The 21,748-nt window shown below is 46.0% G+C and overlaps 2 protein-coding genes across 2 annotated transcripts in view; one reads left to right on the plus strand and one right to left on the minus strand.

The window, feature by feature from the left end:
• LDLRAD3 (low density lipoprotein receptor class A domain containing 3) overlaps positions 1-21,748 on the minus strand; it is a 282,869-nt gene that overhangs the window by 46,284 nt on the left and 214,837 nt on the right. The window lies entirely within an intron of this gene.
• On the plus strand, positions 9,086-20,643 carry TRAF6 (TNF receptor associated factor 6). The gene is made up of 6 exons (XM_065754973.1): positions 9,086-9,406; positions 14,871-15,021; positions 15,607-15,765; positions 16,239-16,310; positions 17,440-17,517; positions 18,266-20,643. Exons 1-6 carry the CDS (start codon positions 9,111-9,113, stop codon positions 19,145-19,147), a joined length of 1,638 nt encoding a protein of 545 aa, XP_065611045.1. The 5' UTR covers positions 9,086-9,110; the 3' UTR covers positions 19,148-20,643.

Below are 21,748 nucleotides of genomic sequence, written 5' to 3' on the forward strand. Positions count from 1 at the left end.
CTAGACCTGGGTCAGTCACTTATTTTGTACTGTGTGCCACAGAAGATGCCAGTACTTCCTCATAAGTGCAACTATTTGTGCCAGAACAAGTAATGTAAGGACAAAGAAAACAAAGTTTGGTAGCAAACCCTGATACCTTTGGTGGTATTCTGACTCACTTAAAATCTCAATGCTGCAGTAGAAACAATGCCATGTGAGTGTCAGGACAAGGTGGAACAGAAATCATGGTAACTGCCCCCAGGCCAAGGCAGGTTAAGGTAAGGCTGTCCTGACTCTTGGTGTTTGCTGGATGGTGAGAAGGCAGCATGGCCCAGCCCTGAGCCCAGCACTTCTGTTCTCCCTGTCTTCCAGGACTTCTTCACAACTTGCCTGCCTTCACTGGCCCCCTCACTAGCATTTGGAGAGACCTTTCCAAAAAGATATCAGATCAGGCTGTAACACCAGATATCAATCAAAATAACTCCGCAGGCCCATGCTGGCTCCTCCCTTATCTTGAAAGAGCAGATGCAGCTCACTGACAATATGCACTGAGGGATCTGGGGCTCTTGGAGAAGTAGTTTAGCACATCTGTCCCTCTGCAGTGATTGTTCAAAACCTCAGCCCCATTCCCTATGAGACTGAGGTCTGGTGTGAACAGCACTGCATGAGAACAATCTGATCATCAGCACGGACAGGTGAGCCCATGTAAGCAGTCAAGTACTTTCAGGAAATCACCTTGAAAAAATGTTTTCTGGGAGGGATACTAAGGTAAATAAGGTTTTAATTGATCTCCAATTGAAACAGCTTTGAGTGTGTTTTATGTGTCTATGAACATAATTGCTTGGCAGTTTGAGCGGTGCAGTCAGTGCTGGAAAATATTTTCCCTGTGCTAGTGGCACCACCACGTGGAGAAAAGCATTTATACATCATTTTACATTGCAATATGGGCATTGGTACAAGATTATGGGCCCAGTCTGACAAAAAACATACATATTTGGGAACTGCACTGACGAAAGACATTTCATTTACATTTGGGATAAAAACGCCTATGTTACTTTCTAATCAAAACGAATTGGATATCCTGAACTACCTGACATATAATTAAAAATGTGGGGGTTTTGCCATAGAAACTGCATCGAAGGATATCTATTTTATAAATCTATGTAATGATAAATTTCCACGTTTTACAAATAATGAAGATAATATAGAGCTTTTCCACTCCGCAGGGAATATAGATGGCTCTGAAATTCAGCCAGTCATCCAGCAAAGGGTCCACAAAGCTGGTTAAATTATTCTTAATATAACTACTTGTTTCTTGTGGTATGTCAGAACCCTAAATGAGGACCTGACCAAAACAAGGAAAAAAAAAGTGAAAAATAATCTCATGGCCAAAAGTAGCACTTAGAGGGCTGCATTCAGGGCTTCCATAGATCTTAATACTCCCTACAACTCCCTGAAAGAACGTTATAAGGAGGTGGGGGTCAGCCTCTTCTCCCAGGTTAGCACCAATAGGATGACAGAGAACTGCCTCAAGTTGCACTGAGGTGGGTGGCAGGCTAGGTTGGATATTAGGACTTTTTTTTTCTCAGAAAGAGTGGTGAGTCATTGGAACAGGCCTGCCCAATATAGTCACCATCTCTGGAAGTGCTCACAATATGTGTAAATGTTGCACCTTGCAACAGGCTTGAGCAGTGGGCCCAGGTGAACCTCATGAGGTTCAACAAAGCCAATTGCAAGGTCTTGCACCTGGGTCGTGGCAACCCCTGCTATCAGTACAAGATGGTCGGCATAAAGATGGAGCACAGCCCTGCTACAAAGGACTTGGAGATAATGGTGGATGGCAAGCTGGACATGAGCCAGCAATCTGCCCTTGCAGAAAAGAAGACATATCCTGGGTGTCTTTTGGAAGAGTGGCCAGCAGTCAGTGGAGGAGATCCTGCTCCTCTACTCTGTGCTGGTGGGGCTTCAGCTGGAGTACTGTGTCTAAATGTGAGTCCTCAGTACAGGAGAGACACGGAGCTGTTGGAGTGCGACCAGAGGAAAGCCACAAACGTGATCCAAAGGATGGGACATCTCCCCTGTGAGGACAGGTGGCTGGGGCTGTTCAGCCTGGAGAAGAGAAGGCTCCAGGGAGACCTGATAGCAGCCTTTCTGTATCTAAAGATAAGACGGTAAGAAAGAAAAGGACAGACTTCTTAGCATTGTCCGCTGAGACAGGACAAGGGGAAATGGTTTCAAACAAAAAGAGAGGAGATGCAGACTGGATAGAAGAAATACATTTTTTACAGCAAGGGTGGTGAGGCACTGGTGTGGGTTGTCCAGAGAGGTGATGGAAACTCTGTCCTTGGAGACAACCAAGGTCAGGCAGGACAGGGCTGTGAGCACCTGATCTAGCACGGGTGTCCCTGTTGATTGCAGGGGAATTGGACCAGATGACCTTTAAAGGTCCCTTTCAGTTCAAGAGAATCGATGATCGTATGGTTTAGCTAGCAATACAGGCAGATGGTTGGACTAGATGATTTTCTCCTGCCCACACCAGCTGGCACTGAGGGCAAACAGACACTTTTGGCAAGGACAGGAGCCCAGGGCTGTTTCAGGGACCCCAGAACAGAAACAAAGTGCTCCCTGACTTAACGTGCGATAGCCTCGAGTGCTTACCAAGGACAGGCACAGATGCACACAGCGAAATTCCCCTTCTCTGTGTTTAGGGAAACGAAGCTGCGTTTGCATTCGCGCTGTCCCAGTTTTTCAGTTCCTCAGAGCCTCCTGCTGCATCACGCCGCTGGGAAGCGCCGACATCCCCGCTGCCCCAGGTGGCACCTCACCCTTATGCAAGCCGGGCCACGGCCCTTTTGCTCCAACAACTGCGCGTTTCTGTGCAACTGAAAACCTCAGATGCTTGTAGGCAGCAGCGCACTGTTTCCAGGTGCGATACCTTTCGCTAATGACATCACGCGCTGACCAATCAACGCTTTCTGCACCTGCGCAGCCGCAGCCGACACCGCGCCGCGCTTTGGCGCTCTTCGCCCCACCCCGCGGGCGGGAGGAGGGCCGCGCTCCGGGCCGGCGGTACCACCGGGCCGGCAGGGGGCGCTGCAGCGGCTCGGGACCGGGCGGCCGCCGCCCCGGTCCGTCCTGAGGAGAAGGCGGAAGCGGCGACCGGCGGTGAGCGGGGCCGGCGCGTGCGGAGCCATATCGCGTCGCGGTGCTGTGGGGGCCGGCGGGACGGGGCTCCGTCCGGGCGGTGAGCGGCGACGCGGTCCCTGGTGAGAGAGCGGTTCGCCGCTCGGGTATCGCCCGTGGGAACCGTGGCGCTGAAGGAGGGCGGCTCCGCGGCCGGGCCGCGTTGAGCTGAGCTCCGCCGAAACTGAAAGTGAACCCCGGGGAGCGTGTGGGGAGTGGGCCCGGGGCCGCTGGGCCGGGAGCGGGGGCCGCGTTCCGGGTGTTGTTCTTTTGGAGGGCGTGGAGCGGCGGGCTCTGCTTTCTGGCTGGGAAATGGAGGCTCCCGGCTCGGGGACCCTGCGGGACGGGGAGCTGGAAGGCTCTGTGAGAGCGCCCTGAGGGAAAGTTTGCTGTTTCTGAAACTGAGAGCTCTGTCTTAGATTAAAAGCTGGCGGATCTGTATGTCTGTAACAAACTTCTGTGCGCAGCTAGGAGGTTTTGGTTCTGGTAGTGCTTTGCATCGATATAAGGTCACAGTGAGGCTTCTCAGGCTGCAACAGAGATCCCAGCTGTGAGAGGGCGATGCCCTAACGCTGCCCCTTACAGCCAGCAGGCAGGGCTCGCTGGAAGTAGCTCTCGCCTCTGCGGATTTCTGCGGGCCCAGGGCAGCTGCTTTTGGCGGGGAACCAGCCAGCAGCTGTGCTGTGCCTGCAGGTGGACTGCATCGCCTCCCTGAGTGCGAAGGAGCCGCGAACACAGCCCACTGCTATCGGGAAAGGAGTCCCAGAAGTCTGCTCAAAACTGGCGGGTAACTTCTTTCCTGGCAGGTATTGCTCTGGGTGCTATGGCTCCTCTAGCTCTCGGCACCAGGAGGCCTGCAGAGCTCAGGCAGAAGGCAAGGTGTGTAAGTGGTGGTTTGAGGTTTGTAGTGCTATAGCGTTGCAATACTGCTTTTTGGTTTAATGCTATATTTTGAAAGAAAACATGCTCAGTGAGTACTCAAACCTCGGAGTGGAAAAATGCCTGAGATAAACATGCTTTTTCTTGTTGAACTTCCGTGGCTTTAATATGTTGAGAAGGGCAACTTTTGCATCTCTGCAGCATGCTTTAGTGAAGCATTATAAAATGTTTTTAGATTTGGTTTGGGGAAAACTAAGGGTGCAAGATTCTGACTATAAAGTACACCAGATAGAAAAGTGAACGTGAGGCAGAGTGAAAAGGGGAAATGCATGAACTGTTTCAGAATGTGCTCAGCTCACTACTTATTTTCCCTGTGTCTCAAATGATTTAACTAATGTTAGCTACAAGCAGGCTGCTTCTTGATGTAGCTGATAGTAATAAAATCCAGTTTGGAGGCTCTGCAGAAATTATACTTCTTCATAACTGTGTTTCTTCTGCCTCTTCTTGAGTACTTTCTGTCCTGATGTTTGCTTTGAACTTGCTATGACAGCATCTCAACAAAATGCTTGCAGGTTTGTGGAAGGAACCAGAAGTTGTTTTTCAGTTATGAGTTCTGTGTGAATCTCCTGTTGCTTTTTCTTGACTTATTATTTGATAGCTTTGGAATGAAAGTGCTTTATAGGTATTAATTAAAGTAAGCTTGCATAATTGTGTATGTTTTGCTAGGCTGGAGCCATGGTGTTGATAGTTGTATACCTGACAATGCAAATGCTGCTGAGTGTGGTGCTTATCAGTTGTCAGACCATTGATTAATCTGCCTGGGAGTTGCAGGTATCGCAAGGATTGCTTCATAAACAAATCAGCCACAGTTGCTCTGCTGATCTGACCCAGAAATCTGTATGACTCATAAATCTGTATGTACAGAACTGTTCTTAGCGGGCCAGAAGGAGAAAAGAAGCAGAGTTTTGCCTGTGGTTTGTTTGCATGGCACTGAGGGCATTGCCCTCTGCTGGCTTTGTCCCAGCTGGGCTGAAAGCAGTTTCATTAGGTTTACAACTTCAAGCGCAGAAAGGGACTTGGAATAACCCTCTGTGCTGGTTTCTCTGCCTGCTCAGTAGGAATTCTCTTGGGAAGATCATGCGGAAATTGTTTTCAGTATTTCCTAATTAATACTCAGCATTTTCTGCAACGTAACTCATGAGTTCTCTGTGCTTGCTGAATGCACAGATATCATCTCATGTTTTAGTCTAAGTGGGGTACAGTGCCCAGTCTTGCCCTTTCCTGCTGCCCAAATGAGTGTAATTTTACAGGCAATTGGAAGATATCTCATGTAGTAATTAGCCTTTGATTTAGGAAACCTTCTGAATTAATCCTGTGATTCTTTGCTGGAGCAAGAGAGTCTGTAAAAATCCTTGCTGAACTCCATTATGCTGTGGGACTTCACAACTCAGACTGCAGAGCTTTATTGCACACAGTAATTTAAGGTATGGAAGGCTTCTAGTTCTGTTAGAAATTGCTGATGTGAATCATAATGTGCATTGTGCTTGCAGGAGTTTGCCACTCTGACTTGACTGTGCTCCCACAGGTGGACCTTATTGCTCTGTAGCACAGCACTGTGAATAGTGGTGTAGCCCAGGCTGCGTGCTGAAGAGCGGTTTCATTATGATTTAGTTGGGAAAGCAGTGTGAATGCTCAGTAGTCCTACCCGTGTCAGGTCTGTTTTGGGGTCTTGAGAGCTGGATCACTGCAGATGGATCATTCTGAAGTCCTGCAGCATGAATAATGATCAGGCAGCCCGGTATTACCAGGTGGCCTGCAAAGCACCTTCTTTTCCTTTGTCAAACAGTGCAATATGATTGCATTAGAGGAGAAAAAATATATACCTTTGGTGGTCCAGAGCTAAAACCTGCTTGTCTGGCTGCTCAGCAAGAGTGATGGGACTTCCCAGCACTAGGAAATGGTGTTTCAGATGCACTGGCAAACCCAATGCTTGGGTTTTCTCTGCCTGAGAAACATCATGCTAACCGGGATTGGAATTGCCCCGTGATGCTCTGGTTTTACTTCGGTTGTTCCTCAAAGTGGAGGCTGTTAGGTTGATTACCAGAAGGCTGCCAGCAGGGGATTTAATGCATTATGCTGTTGATGTCAAAAAGCTGAACGGATTTAAAAGTTTCTACTGTAGATGGGATAAAAAAATATTACTTTTTTATGTAGTTACATTTGTTTGCACATTTTGTCCTGAAGAAGTTTCAACAAGAAACAAACACTCTTGTTACAGTGCTTGAAGGCTGTGCAGGAATTGTTTTCAGCTGTGAAGAGGTAATCAGGCTTTAACTGCTGATCTGAGAAAAGGCTGAGTGGGCTTTGATTAGGAAACCTGTGTGCCATGCCTATAAATGCATGTAGAGGACAAAATTTTCTCCCAGGTGGAGGGAAATGAGCTGAGGAGGAGGAATTACACATTTTACACATTTTTTATTTTACATGTTTTATTTATTATTTTCTATTACACATTTTACGAAAATCTTGAACAAAATTCAAGATCTGACTCTTAATCACCGTATTTAAATTTCCTCCTCATTACAGATAGGGAAATTTGGGCACAAACAGATAATGAGACTCATGCTTCTTCTTTGCTAAGCCTTTGGTCATACCCAGACAGAAATCTCCATGTGGGAGTGCAGTGTATCACTGAAGAGGGGGATTTTTGTGAGGCTGGGATGGTGGCTGGTTGCACTGACTCATGCACTAGAGTGACTGGTGTAGGATTTCTGTTTCCATAGACTGAATGTACATACCTGCTCAGACTGTAGAAACAGACAGGCAAAAAATACCACACAGCACTTAAATCTACAGCTGTTGAGGTTTCGAGTAAGATGATGCTACCTTTCTTACAAGAACAGTATTTCAAACAGTATGTTTTATTCTGGAAACCTCCCAAGGGAAGAGCAGCTCTCTGCAATTGATGTGACAACTGAATTTGGATAAAGCTGTGATATTTTCCTCCTCAATGACTTCCTGAATTCCTTTGTGATGTTGCGTGTTTCTCTTCCCTTTCTGGATGTTGCTAAATATCCCCCCTGTGGTATGGGATAATGTGAGTTTTTCCACTCCCTTGCTGGCTTGTGGACTCTAATCTCACATACCCACCTTCACTCTCCATTGGCCCAACTTAATTCCTGTACCCTTTTTCATGTGATGTGGACTAATCATCCCCTGGCACAGCAGTTAAATAGAAATAGGTTGACCACAACAGCAGCATTTCTTCCTCCGGGAAGAAAAGACCTACAGACAGTCTGGAAAAGCTTTTGGCAGGGCAACCTTTGAAGCATTGATTCTTCTGTTTCCATTCCCTTGGGTTAAACTGCCAATTCTTGGGCTATGCCTCAGTCAACTGCTGGGAAGTTGTTTGGTGCTTAGTTTGTATTGCTGCTGTATTTAGGAGTGTTGTGAAGAAGCCCGCTGTGTTAGAAGAAATAAAGGGATAATGCGTGAGAACAGGAGTGGGGAGTGAACTTTACCCCTTGGATACAGCTCCAGACAGCTGCGTGGTGGGATGGATTCTGCATGAAGTAGTCTGGCTGCTTCAGTCCCACTCTGGGCTGTTAGGGCACTGCTTTGAGACTCTACCATAATGCTGTCCTGGCTGTGTCAGGAACACTGCTTTCAGATGCTGCTCACAGCTGTGTGCTTTGACAAAATGGAAAGCATTGCACAACAGAATAAGTTCTGTCTTGATTCTAACTTGAAACTGAGTACACTGATTTTTGCCTGTTGGACTGCTGGGTCTTTTCATTTCTTGGTAGATCTATCTTCATTTTCTTTCTGTCTGAATACTTGGTGGAAAAGCAGCTCATTCAGTACCAACATGGGCAGTGTTGCTGTGATTAAGGATATCATGCAGGTGGCCTAGAGTGTGTCTGTAGTTGTACATGTGTTCAACACAGATTTCTAGCTGTGGCTCCGCGTGGTTGGCGTTTTTATTGATGCGTCTTCAGGTGTCACATAGTAAGTACCCAAACAAAGCAATCTGTGTGTCATCCTCTCCTTATCAGTGAACACTTAAAGTGGCTTGTGATACTCAAATTCTGATAAAGGCAAGAAGTTCTGTGCCCCGAGCTTGTGGTTGGGTGAACCCTCACTCTGCATCCTCTGCCCCCGGATACCATAGCGGTGATGCACCCAGCTCCTGGCTGATCCTTGGGTTTCCATCCCGAGTGTGCTGCAGATGATGTGATGGTGTTGCAGCATGTGCAGGAGGGGAATGTGGTTTAAGAAACAGGCCTCACTGTGCCATGCACTCCTCCTCAGGGAAATGTGATTTTTATCTGATGTTCTTACAGCATTGTCACTTGTCTTCCCTCCCACCTATACCGGAAGAGGGACGGGAGAGCATGAAACCTGTTTGAGCACTGCTAGTTGGTAAATAACATTTTGAGCTGCAGAACTATTAGCCTTATCTTCTGTGCAGCTTCTTACTCAATTTCAAGTCCTGCTGACAGTTCCAGAGCGCTCTCAGCAATGCTGTACGTCGGCATTTCACTTGCAGCACGTCCTCTGCTTGGTGTGGCTGCCCAGGCCTGCGTTTTATGTTTGGGGATGCACCTAAACTGAACTGAAACCTACACTGCAGATCTCTGTATACAGAAAATATTAAATAGCATCTGTCAGTGCAAGGCAAACGTGGAGCTGAGGTATTGCTTTTCATGGGAACTCTTTGAATACTTCAGAATAGTGCTGTAGGGATAAAGACTTTTCTTCAGGAGGCACAGCGAGGAGAGAGAATGTCTAGAGAAATCAGGAGGTCAGTGAATGAGGTTTTGAACTGATAGGATGCGTCGCTCTTTCTTATACGGTATGAGATAAGTAAAAAAGATATGGAGCAGAGAAACTGGGATCAGACAAAACCGGTGGCTGTGTGGAGAGCCAAATCTGTAGCACTGCTCTAGTGCTTGTGGCCACAGCTCAAATCTTCTCGTGACTTGGAAGGAGAGATGTTGGACTATTTTAAATTAACCCATCTTTCTGTCACCTTGCAGGGCGTTCCTGTGCCGTACTTGACCGCTGCCATGAGCTTGCTCCACAGTGACAGCAGCTGTGGAGCCCGAGACATGGATGGCGGCTGCTGCGCGGCCATGGCCAGCGCCTGCAGCAGTGGAGCAAAAGAGGACAGCGTGAGTGTCAGCAGCGGGACCGGCAACCCGCCCAGCTCCTTCAGCGAGGAGACACAGGGCTACGACGTGGAGTTCGACCCGCCCCTGGAAAGTAAATATGAGTGTCCCATCTGCTTGATGGCCCTTCGGGAAGCAGTGCAGACGCCGTGCGGGCACCGTTTCTGCAAAGGCTGCATTGTCAAATCCATCAGGTAAAGGCAAGCTTATGGAATCTGTAAGGAGTCGCTTGGCGGAGTAAACATTAGATTAAAAAAAATAACTTATTTGGAGGATTTGGCTGCAGCTACTAGGTCTTGTCTTCAGCCCAGGATTATAAACCTTGTCTTCTGCCTGTGAGTGTTTTGGTGACTACAAGCAGCTATTGGCAGCATGATTTTTTTTGGCCAGATGTGGCAATTTGTGCTTTCTGTTCTCCCCTTGTAGCCTGCTTCCCTGAGAATGTAATGAGGAAGTAGTCTGGAACAGAGTTGAGAGACGAAACCGCTGTGTGGAGGGGTGGGAAAGAAATACGGAGGCAAGAATAGGCTGAGCTTGTAACACTGGATGCTGAAAAAGGGAGGGAAGGCAGAGAGCGCTCTGATTGGTAGAGTGTACTTCCCTCAAATGTTTAGCTCACTGAATTAGTAGTGTGTCAGCAACAATGTTATCTGAAGATGTTATTTTGTAGGGTTCTCTGTAGTTTCTGCACTGTCTGATGCTAATGTATTTCACCACGGTTTCCCTTTTAGATGGAGGAGGAAGGCGTTGGAGCTCAGTGAAAGATGAACCTAATTTTGCCTTGCCCACATACAGTAGGAGGGGGAGCGGGTTATTCTCTAGAGAGCACAAAACCCTATTTGCAGCACAGCTTTTTAACATCAGTTTCATCAGCTTTTCTGATGAAAGGATGCAAGTTTATTATCCAGAAAATGCAGAGTATCAAAGTTGTTCGCGCATGAAAAGTGACTCCCTCGTGCATTGTGCAAAGGAAGATCGGAGATGCTGAGTTCTCCAGTAACCTTGCCATGAGATCACCCTGCTCCCTTGGTCCCTTGCCTCATTTGCTACATTCCTACTTCTGGAGAAGGGAAAAAATAAGTCAGATCTTACCCAACTGTGTTACTCAATGTCATTCATGTCAGCCAGGAGCAGGGAAGAAAGCAAAAATGAAACTAAACTTGCCAGCTTTGACCATAGGTATCCAGTTTGCTATGCAGAAGCAGGTGGCTTCAATTTCTGGCCTATGCTTCACATGTTCCAACATAAATTATTTCAAGTGGTTGTGGTGCATAAATCCACATGTGCTGTAAGCATCAAAGCATAGTAATAAACACCATTACATTGTGGAATTCCTTATTTCCTCTCTCTGTGCTCTCTGGTTTTTGTTTCTTTTTGCTGTAGTAGTTTTTATTCTCCTGTCTTTTTCATTCTTCCAGCAATTCCTCAGTTACAGCTCTGTCAGCCTTGTAAGGGGAGGATGGCACCTACAGATCCTGAAAGTACATTAGTCAGTACTGACAGTTAGAAACTTATTCACTACTCATTTTGAAGATAATAGTGTTCCTGTGACAACTGAACTTAAAATTACTGAAACGGGGTGTCTCCCATCCAGTCTTTTAGGTCTTTTGTAGTGATCTTTTCTGTTCTTCCTGCTGAAGAGCTTCATACATGGTCAGTGGTACAATTTCCCACTGTGCTCAGTGAGGAACTGCAGTAACTTGTGTTCAGAGCACAGCGTCTCATAACAGCTGGAGAGGCTTCCTTCTTAAACCTCAGGTGTGGGAGATGGTTTCTCTTCTGTTAATTAACAGTGTATTTGTTCTGCTCAGAATTCTGGATCTAAGTAACAGCCAAAGGTTTATCCTTTTTGTGTGCCCTTTGTGCTTAACCTCTGGAATTCCTACTGACAGTTTCAGTGTACGCTGAACAAGGTCAGCAAGCATTCCTCATCCTGGAGACTACAGCTCATCACTGCGATATTTCAGATGTTTCAGTAATGGTAGAGATTTTCCCTCATTCCCCACCAGCATCAATTTCTGGGAATCAGTGAGTTCCTGTGAAAGCAGAGCTGGGAACTTGAAGTGCCAGACCGTTCTGAGGTGCTGGATGGGATGCATGGATCGAGCTTTTGAGTTGGACTGTCACCATGGAATCTGCAGCCCAATGCTGAGTTGTTGTGGTGTCTACAGTAGTATTGATGGATGTCACTGAGAAATTTGTATGGAGCTAAAAGGAGAATGGGAAGTGATTTTTACAATAAGTGCTATTTTTTTTCATTAAGTGATCATCATAACCTCTGTTTGTTGAGGTGAAAAAAAAGCTTCTATTTCATCCCCATTTCCCTGCTGCAGTGTGACTGAATGCTGAGGATTTTAAGTGACACAAGGAGGATGGGTAGCTGTTGGACATGTAGTTATTGGGTAGATGCTGCTTGTGACTTAGACAGCAGTTGTAGTTGTCCATGCTGAAGAAACTGTACTTGCAGCTAGAAAGATTTGCATTAAAAGAATAAGGAGGGGAGAGCTTTTAAGTGCTGAAATCTTAGATCCTGTAGTGGGAAGGGCATGATTAGACCAGATGGATTTGATCACAGTGTTTGCTTCCCAGCAAGCCTTGGCAGCTTGAAGTGCCTTAAAGCACAATGAGTCACGGTAGTAAAGAAGCTTATCTGCTTTAGTATGTACAAATAATAGTTTACAAATATTGCTACCTATAAAGTAGTTGATGAGAAATTTTAGAAAACTGAAGTTCAGATGCAATAGCTAATAAAACTTCATTCTGGTCTCCTTTGTCTTATGCCAGAGCTAACTTAGGGCTTGTAATGGGGCTCACGAGACTTCAGAACTTTCAGATCAGTGAATTATGAGTTGAGAAGGGGCAGCAGAAGAAGCTTTGGGTGCTAGCAGTTCATTAGGTAACTCGTGTGGTTCCAGTTAAGGTATACGCGGACTGTTCTGCTTCTAGGCTGAACTGAGCAGTTCTTAAAATCAAGGAGCAGGCACTTGTTCAGACAAAGTTATTTCTGCCTTTTACTTTTCACATAAAATCACCATTTGTTCTTACTCTACTCTTAAACTGCTTGTTATTAGAACTGGACATCTGGTAATTGTTATATCTAATGTACATATTCCTACATGTTTTGTGTGTAGAAGTTAGGGTGCTGCCTTACCAGCAGGCCTACCATGCTGCTGATGCGCTGGGCCAGGTATTTGTGACCAAGCTATGCCTGTCAGAAAGCAGCTGTCTGTAGATTGTGTGTGATCTGGGGGGATGCTTCTGGTTTGTGATAAAGATCAGCACGTTGCTGAGGGAGCTGTGAGATGAAGCATCTCGCTAGGTGTCTTTTTTCCATCTGCTTACGGATGTGACTGTCAGACTTGTGGCGAGCTAACCTGTAAGTCAGACCTACAAAAGGAAGTTCATTGTCATTTCCTAAACTCCAATCATTACCCCCACTTCCTCTGGCAGCATTACCAATGAAGGAGTGCTGACCAATTATTTCCTTTTCCAGCAAAGAGCACAAATTCCCTTCTGTCCTCCATAGCGCACTGGGTCCTACTTCCCTTCAGTGCTTGCAAGCAGTAATAATGAACTGGCCTTTGATCTCTGCACCACAAGCACTCTCATATTTTTCCACCCTGTGTATTTTTTCCACATTATTGCTATTTCCAGTTGAGGAAAAAAATAGTTGTAAAATATCCCAAACTGGAAGGGACCTACGTGGATCACCGAGTCCTCCTCCTGGCTCTGCACAGGACCACCCAAAATTCAAACCCTGTGACATTGTCCCAACACTTGGGACTGCAGCAGCTTTGGGCTGTGACCAGAGCCCTCGGGAGCCCGTTCCAGTGCCTGACTGCCATGGTGAAGGACCTCTTGCTAATAACCAACCTGCCCGTCCCCAGGCACGCGTCTGTGCCATTCCCTCCATGCAAGTAGACAGAGCCTTGCCAGGTGAACAGGCTGTGAGTTTTCTTGCACAAGTGGCATACACCAATGCTCCACCATCAGACTCTAGAGTTTCACCAGTTAGCACTGACTCTCTGGTCCTAATGGCTTCAGGTACAATTCCCAATTCCAGCTCCAGTGCTCTGTTTGTAGTTCTTCGTAACTTTTGTGTAAGGAATTCTTTACCCGTGTTGCTGTATAAATACATTAGTTGAAGGATGACTGGCTTACCGAGTGGTTGTACAAACCAACAGGGAAACAGCTCTACAGAAAGTTCTGTGAAATGAGATAATCCAGGAAAGATTGCTTTCTGTCTCAGCAATGATCTCTGTGGCTGCTCATAAAGTGAGAAACATAGAAACACTAGGTTGCAAGGACCTACAAGATCATCTAGCCCAACCATCCTCTTATCACCATCCCTACCCACTAAGCTACTAAATCAAATCCCTTAGCACCTCATCTAGACACTTCTTGATCAGCTCCAGGGGTGGTGACTCCACCATTTCCCCAGCATCTGACCACTCTTAGAGAGAAAAAGTTTTTCCTCGTATCCAATCTAAATCTTCCCCGGCGCAACTTGTGGCCATTCCCTCTCGTCCTGTCATTATTTATCAGGGAGAAGAGGCCCACCCCCTCCTCACCACAACCCCCCTTCAGGAAGTGGTAGAATGCAATAAGGTCTCCTCTGAGCCTCCTCTTCTCCAGACTGAACAATCCCAGCTCCCTCAGCCGCTCCTCATAAGACTTGTGCTCCAGACCCCTCACCAGTTTTGTTGCCCTTCTCTGAACACGCTCCAGGGCCTCAATGTCCTTCTTGTAGTGAGGGGCCCAAAACTGAACACAGTACTCGAGGTGCGGCCGTACCAGAGCTGAGTACAGGGGGATGATCACCTCCCTGCTCCTGCTGGCTACACTATTTCTAATACAGGCCAGGATGCCGTTGGCCTTCTTGGCCACCTGGGCACACTGCCGGCTCATGTTAAGCCGAGCATCAACCAACACCCCCAGGTCCTTTTCCTCTCTACATTCTTCAAGCCATTCTGCCCCAAGCCTATAGCATTGCATGGGGTTATTGTGGCCGAAGTGCAGGACCCGGCACTTGGTCTTATTGAACCTCATCCCATTGAGCTCAGCCCAGCTGTTCAGCCTATCCAAATCCCTCTGAAGGGCCTCCCTACCCTCAGGCAGTTTGACACATCCTCCCAACTTGGTGTCATCTGCAAACTTACTGAGGGTGTACACAATCCCCTCGTCTAGGTCATCAATAAAGATATTAAACAAGATGGGCCCCAAAACTGACCCCTGGGGGACACCACTCGTAACGGGACGCCAGCTGGACTTAATGCCTAAGAATCTGTAAAGGACTGTTATGGAACACTATGTGAAATATTCTTTCATATTCAGCTGTGTGAAGTACTTACAGAAACAAGGCCATATATTCTTGTCCTCTGCATCCTCCAGGGTATCTGTCCTGTCATTTGGGCAATTAAAAGCTACTGAGTTAGAACAGCTCTGTGATCTTAGCAGTACTACCTCAAAGGAAACTTGCAAGCTGTCAGGTTTTCTAACCTATGTTGTGTAACTTCTTGTAAGTGTCACAAATGCCTTTGTTTTCAAGGACTTTATTCATGTGTTATTACCTGGCTGCTAATGTCTTGGTAGTGGAAAAGTATTTCAAATGAAGGGCAAAAGAAACTCAATCTTTTTCCTTTCTTTCTGTCGTTGTAGAGATGCAGGTCACAAATGTCCAGTAGACAACGAAATTCTACTTGAAAATCAACTCTTCCCAGACAACTTCGCTAAACGGGAAATCCTTTCCTTAACAGTTAAGTGTCCCAACAAGGGCTGCTGTACGAAGATGGAGCTGAGGCATTTAGAGGTGAGAATTAGTTCTGAAAATATGGAACATTGTTTTTATGGACAAGGAAGAATCCAGACTAGCATAAGGGGTCATGCCTGGTCGGGCTGATTCACTCAAGCCTACAGCTGCACGTTTTGTTTCGCTCTGGTGAGCATAACGTTGTAATTATGGGCTTTTTGAGAATCACCTAGTGTACGTGACGTTGTACTAATGCAGCTCCTTGGGATCATTGCTGTTTGTCTTTCAATCAGCTTCATCTGTACTTCATACCAGTTCCTTGAAGTCAGTGTAACGCTTCCCTCAAAGCAGCTAGGGGTTGGTTGGAGTAATTGTTTTAGGAAATGACATCCAAGTTGTAAGAAACAACAAAAAAAAAGCTAAATTTTAGCAGTGAGCATTCTTAAAGCTTTGAATATGTGAAGTCCTGATCTTAGCCATAGAATGCCACCAAGTGAAGTCAGCATGTGAGTGTACAGTAAGGGTTTTCCTGGAAGGAAAGGAGAGGAGCTTGCTGTTCATTTCTCTTGTGCTGTGCCTTATCTGAAGGGCAGGTGAAAAGTCAGTTTGTTTTCAGTAACAAATCTCTCTTCTGTCCTTGTTCAGGAGCACCTGTTGCATTGTGATTTCACCATGGTGGAATGCCCACAGTGCCAAGGAGCCTTTCAGAAGAACCACCTCAAAGAGCACGTGACGCAGGAGTGCCCGCGGCGTCAAGTCTGTTGTCCAAACTGTGCCACGTCCATGGCCTACGAAGATAAAGAGGTACTGAGCAGGAGTCTGTGCCTCCATTCGTGTGGGTTTGCTCATAAATGGGACATCAGGTCTTGTAGAGAGAAAAAAAGGCTTTGGTCTAGAAGAGCTCTTTGAACTGCTCAGGTGAGAAGCTCTGAACTCAGGGCATTTATCTGGGAACCCTGTGGTGTGAGATGTGTAACAGCTGCTGCTTTTGGCCTGCTCAACAGAGAGGGGCAGTGCCTAGCAGCAGAGTGAAGTACACAGCGACATCTCACGCTTACAGTCTGTACGCCTGGCAGAAAGGGTCAGGAAGTGCATCTTCTGGCGATACCTGCTAACACGTGACAGCAGGATCACTTCTGAATTCTTCTAGCTTGATGTTTTTGTTAACTTTATTTCACAGTTGCATTGAGCTTTAAAATGTCAAAAGTGATTAGCATTCTTTAAATTGCACCCTGTTGGTAATTTGTTTTTCTTTCCTTATTGCTGTTTGTTAACAGCTTCACGACCAAACCTGCCCTCTTGCCAATGTATTCTGTGAATATTGCAACACAATGCTCATCAGGCAGCAGGTAAGAGACTGCCTTGTTCTGTGCTTTATCTGGGCCTGATGTTTTTGTACTTACAGCACTGCTTCATCATAGAATGGCTTGGATTGCAAGGGACCTCAGAGGTGATCTAGTTCCAGCACTGCCGTGGGTGGGGCTGCCCAGGGCCCACAGGGATGGGCAGCTGTGCCAGCATGGCTGTGTGGTCGAGGGGTTTGACACACAATTAAATAGATCTCTCTTAAGGAGGATGAGCTTATTCCACAAGGACACCGCTGCTTGAAGGAAATGCAGCAGTTCTCTGTGGAATCTAAGCAAATAAGCCTGTAAAAGTAAATACAAACATGTTTGTCCCTAAGATGCCTGTGCTGCAGCCTCTGCTTTACAGAGCAACATTTGTATTCGTCATAATCTCAAATTAAATGTGAAGAAGAGGTTTCTCTGCTGCCTATTAAATCTCTCCCAACCCCTCTGAAAAAGTTGCATCTGCTGCAGGTGGAATACTGATTTAGACACCGCTTAAAGGCAAAAATGACTTCAGATTAAGTAAGGAGTGGTAATGATTTCAGAACTAATGGATAACCTATACTGAGCTTATAAACAAGCGTTTTACCTGAGAAACCCAAAGTTACCCTCAGTACTGGTTAGAGCTCCTCAGCTGAAGCTGTCCAGCTTTCGGGGTGAGGATGGACAGGGAGAATTTGGAGTGATGAGGTGATTGGGTCTGTAAAACATGGGCCTTGAGACAACTTGAAGTAACGTGGACTCCCATTGGGTAGACAGTGACAGAGTGAGATGGCTATTTTTAAGCATGTGTAAATAGTGCTTCAGAAGGGAAAAAAGTGGACTGTGATCTAGCTTGAGTGTAGGCTGGAAACAAAAGGCTGGGAGAGAAACTTGAAGGCTTTCTGATGCAATGCAAATACTAAGGCAGTGAAGTAAGAGTGTGTGTAAGGAGGATGTTGAATTTAATTTTTATCACTAGCTTAACGCTTTTGTTCAGAGTTTCCATATTTATTATATAAAATGATACAGGAATAAACTGATCTGTCTTCAGGTACATATTGTCAAAGTCCAGCTAGCTCTATTTTAGTGTGCCACAAAGAGAATGCTGAAAGATGGGAGAACTCATTTCAACTGTGGTGTGTTTTAGATGCCGAACCATTATGACAATGATTGTCCTACTGCCCCAGTACCGTGCTTTTACAGTGCCTTTGGGTGTCCTGAAAAGGTAAGCCTTTGTCACAAGCATGAGCTGCATGTGTTTTGCATGGCTGCTTGTGTTTTCCTGCTGTCTCATCTACCAACCCAAATCTTCAGTGATTGGTGGAGATTTTCATTTGGAGGTACTCTTAATTGTAAAACACTGCATGGTGATACAGTGCTTTTCAGAAATCCTTCTCAAGTTTAGAAAACTATAAATGATGTACTTGATGAACTTATATTATTCCATGAGTGTATTCTCAACATTATGCAAGGAAAGTAACTTCTAACGTTTCTTACAAAGTCCTGACCAGGTGCAGTTGGAGCTTTTCAGGTTTGGTAAAGAAGACTTAATGTTCTAAACATGATTTGATTCCAAAACTACCTGATCTGGGTACTCCTACTTCTGGTTGTGCTCTGAAAACTGACCTTTTCAACTGCAGAGCCATTTCTGCAAATCAATGGAGACACCGTGCTGATGTAGCACACAAAAACATATGTTTATTGCTGGCACATTTTTACCAGGTCTATACTCTGTCAAACAGCGTTTGCCCACTGACATTAGAAGATATTTTTTTCATGTCATAACAGATGGTGAGTTTGAAGCCCTCCGTCGGTGCTCACATCACCATTGCAGCTTTGTCACATCACTCCTCTTTGATTTTCATTCTAGCTGTTCTCACATAACAGAACTCTTTCTTGTTTTACTTCAGAGCCACATTTAGGATGTGATTAACGTGTGCTTCATTCCTTATGCTCCGCCTCTTAAATCCTAGATGCAGAGGAACGAACTGGCGCGACACATGCAGGAGTTCACTCAGGTTCACATGAGAATGATGGCTCAGAGCATTCAGAATATCAGTGTCACCGCTACAAACCCCGTGCCCTTCATCAACGGCCTCCCGTTTGAGCCCGCCCTTTTCTCCCATGTGTCACGTGCCCCATATAACTGTAATCCGGAAGTTGAAAACTTTAAAGAAACTATTCAGCAGTTGGAAGGTCGTCTGGTGAGACAAGATCACCAGATCAGAGAACTCATTGCAAAAATGGAGACGCAGAACACTCACATGGCGGAGCTGAAGCGCACCATCCGGACCCTGGAGGGCAGGATCACTGAGATGGAGGCACAGCAGTGCAATGGTATCTACATCTGGAAGATCGAGAACTTCAGTGGACTTCAGAAGGCGCAGGAGGAGGAGAGGCCTGTTGTGATGCACAGTCCTGGCTTCTACACTGGGAAGCCTGGCTACAAGCTGTGCTTGCGCTTGCATATCCAGTTACCGAATGCTCAGCGCTGCGCTAATTTTATATCTCTGTTTGTCCACACGATGCAGGGAGAGTATGACAGCCACCTGCCCTGGCCTTTCCAAGGCACCATACGGCTTTCTATTTTGGATCAGTCGGACGGCCCTGAAAGGCAGAATCATGAAGAAGTGATGGAAGCCAAGCCAGAGTTACTGGCCTTCCAGAGACCGACGATTCACCGCAATCCGAAAGGTTTTGGCTACGTGACTTTCATGCACCTGCAAACTTTGAAGCAAAGAACCTTTGTAAAGGATGATACCCTCCTGGTGCGCTGCGAAGTTCTGACACGTTTAGACTTAAACAGCCTTCGCAGGGAAGGTTTCCAAGCTCGCAGCACTGATGGAGCCGTGTAACCAAACCTTCCCTGGTGGCGGGAATGGAGCCCTGGTCGTACTTTTCCACCACAGATCCGTGCACGCTCCGTTGTCTGTATAGGCTGAATGTATAAGATCGTAGAAGTCACCGTAGCTGATCTCCATTGGAATAGCTCTACAAGGTCATGCGTTCATATGCTAGCAATTGTTCTCCATTGAAGTTGTAAGCTACTTCTGTAGCCAGCTAACTAAAAGTAGCATGGTGAATCGAAACTTAAACTGCCTACAGGAAAATCCTACTGACATACCTACACATTTCTGTTCGGCAAAGTGTAAGTCATGCCAGAAAAGATCTGTGAAACTTTGCAGCTCAGTGCCTTGGAATAGACTGTGTAGCAGGGAAATCATAGATAGGTGGGTGAACTAATAAAGATGAGGGTTGGGCTTTTTTTCATGGAGCTTGGGAAAGCTTCGCCTCGGGTGAGATGGTTTCTATATTGACTTGTCTAGGATTTGTAATTGACTGTGCTTCTCTTGAAATCTGAAGTCAGGTTAAGGCTTTGCTGACATAACCTAGAGTGAGATGCTTTGACCGTGCTGTGCTGCAGTTAGCTTCGGGAAGTTGCACGCCAAGATCAAGTTGATACTAGAATTTCTGAAAGGTATGTGGTGGTGGTGTTGTGAGGAAGGCTAAGCAAGCCAAGCTCTTGGAAGAAATATCTCTAAGAAAGATGGTCCAGAAGTGCTACTCCCCTGTGCTCTCTATGACCCATGCTTCTGTGGCTGTGTTCCAGGCCCAGAATCTCAATGGCTGCCACTAGAGGTAAGTGTAGCATTAGGCCAAGATGAGTTTTCAGGTGGTGGGTAGATGAACGAAGGTGTATAAGTAACTAGTCAGGGTTGCAGTTTGTTTTTTTGTTGAAACCTAAATTCGAAGCAGTGTTAACTTGTGATCTGCATCTGCGTCCTCCCTTCTCTTGCTGTTCTGGGTGACATGAGCTGCATAATCTCCTGTTAGTTCTCAGTGGGCAGCTGGCTGTGTCAGCATCCAGCTGTTGTGGCCGTTTCCTGTCCCATCAGACAATAGGACCTTGGGCCTCCTTCACACTTCAGGAGGGAAGAAAAGCCTATTCATTGGTGGGAGGAAAAATTGCAGTCCTGTTTGTTCTCAGGAAAAAAGAAGCCTGCCTTCCTTAACAGCTTTGTAGCCAAACACTAAGTTCAAGGATTCATGAGCTTCCTCACGTTGCATCTGTTACTGTTTTCTCTGCTGCATATTTCTGTGCCATATGAATACTTGTTCAGACCAGGCAGAGCTCAGTAGGTAAGTTCACTGGTGCTAATAATTTACCATAGTACTGATAAAGTTTGGATCTTTTCCTTCAAAAACAAAGACACTTTGCTCACCCCATAACTGAAGCCTGCACCCTGAGGCAGAGGAGAGATGTTAAGCCCTACATCTCTTTTCCATTACTTCTGCAAACTAGTGCAACAGTGTAAGGATGTGGGACTCTGCAACTTGAAAAGCATCCCAAGTACAGAGTCCCTTCAGAGCAGCCTCAGGGGCAGTCATCAGGGGAAAGGGCATATACTTCATGTATACAAGACTAATTAACAAATACTACAGTGCATTGGTTTGGGAGAGTTCTCCACCCACTTGCAGGAGCGTAGAAGTTGCAGGCCTCTACCCGAAACAATTTATTTTGCAGATTGAGCCTAATGATTAATAAGAGGTCATCACTACTGAACTTCTGGCTAATTGTAAGTGTAACAGTCACAAATCACTTACTGTCTGGAGGATGACTGAGCTTGTATTACTCAATAACAGGAAAAGATCCACGCTTTACATCTTATCTTTGTAAACCTCTTAAGTCAATTTTATACTGCCGCATCCCATTGTCTCCCATTAGAGCAGTGGTAGTGGTTAAGCCATGTTCAGTGAAGAGCTTTTAATACATGTAACAGTGCCCAGATCTGCTGTAGCCAGTAGGCCGTTCTTAGCACTGTACCATAGCTCTCCAGACATTTTCAGGCTGTTATTCCAAGCTCTTCAAACTGTATTGTTCTCCTTTTTCTGGATGTGTCGGGGAGAAAGGCAGAAGGACTGCTAAGCTGTGGCAGGAAGCAGCTCTCACTTCCTTACTCACCCTTGGTGATGTTAACAAAAGGGCCCCGTCTGTGCTCTAAGAGTTTATAACAAAGACCCACTGCGTGCATTAGTAACACTCTGTTGGAAGCTTTGTGCTAGGAACTGTCAACTACAACAGAGTGAATTCTTGCTTTGAGCCTTATCTGCTGTATTTGTTACAGTTCTGCCTCGGGAAGAAACGCAGTGGCAGGTTCAGAAGTTTAAGTGATTCAGGTTAACACTGTCCAATAGCACAACCCAGTAGCAAAGAGAAAGCGTGACAGAAAGCCGTGTGTTCCACGTCGGTAGGAGTGCTCAGGGCACTGCTGCTGCTCTACTTGTCCGTGTTCTGATATCATCAAATGGAACTCTGAGTGATGCCAAATTACTGTAATGCCAGAGTTTTACGTAAGAGACAGGTAACGTGCTAAATATTAATTTCTCCTGCCCTGAAACATAAATGCTAATGAAGCAATTCGTCTATTTGTTCCAGTGTGCTCACTCTTTCTCCA

Source organism: Cyrtonyx montezumae, unplaced genomic scaffold (genome assembly GCF_038088225.1).
Source record: "Cyrtonyx montezumae isolate F1298 unplaced genomic scaffold, pur_monq_1.0 scaffold_10, whole genome shotgun sequence".
Lineage (NCBI taxonomy): Eukaryota > Metazoa > Chordata > Aves > Galliformes > Odontophoridae > Cyrtonyx > Cyrtonyx montezumae.

Coding starts and splice junctions, on each gene's coding strand:
- TRAF6 (XM_065754973.1), top strand. CDS start 9,111: ATGAGCTTGCTCCACAGTGACAGCAGCTGTGGAGCCCGAGACATGGAT. Junction 9,407..14,870: donor TGCATTGTCAAATCCATCAG/GTAAAGGCAAGC, acceptor CTGTCGTTGTAG/AGATGCAGGTCACAAATGTC. Junction 15,766..16,238: donor TGGCCTACGAAGATAAAGAG/GTACTGAGCAGG, acceptor GTTTGTTAACAG/CTTCACGACCAAACCTGCCC.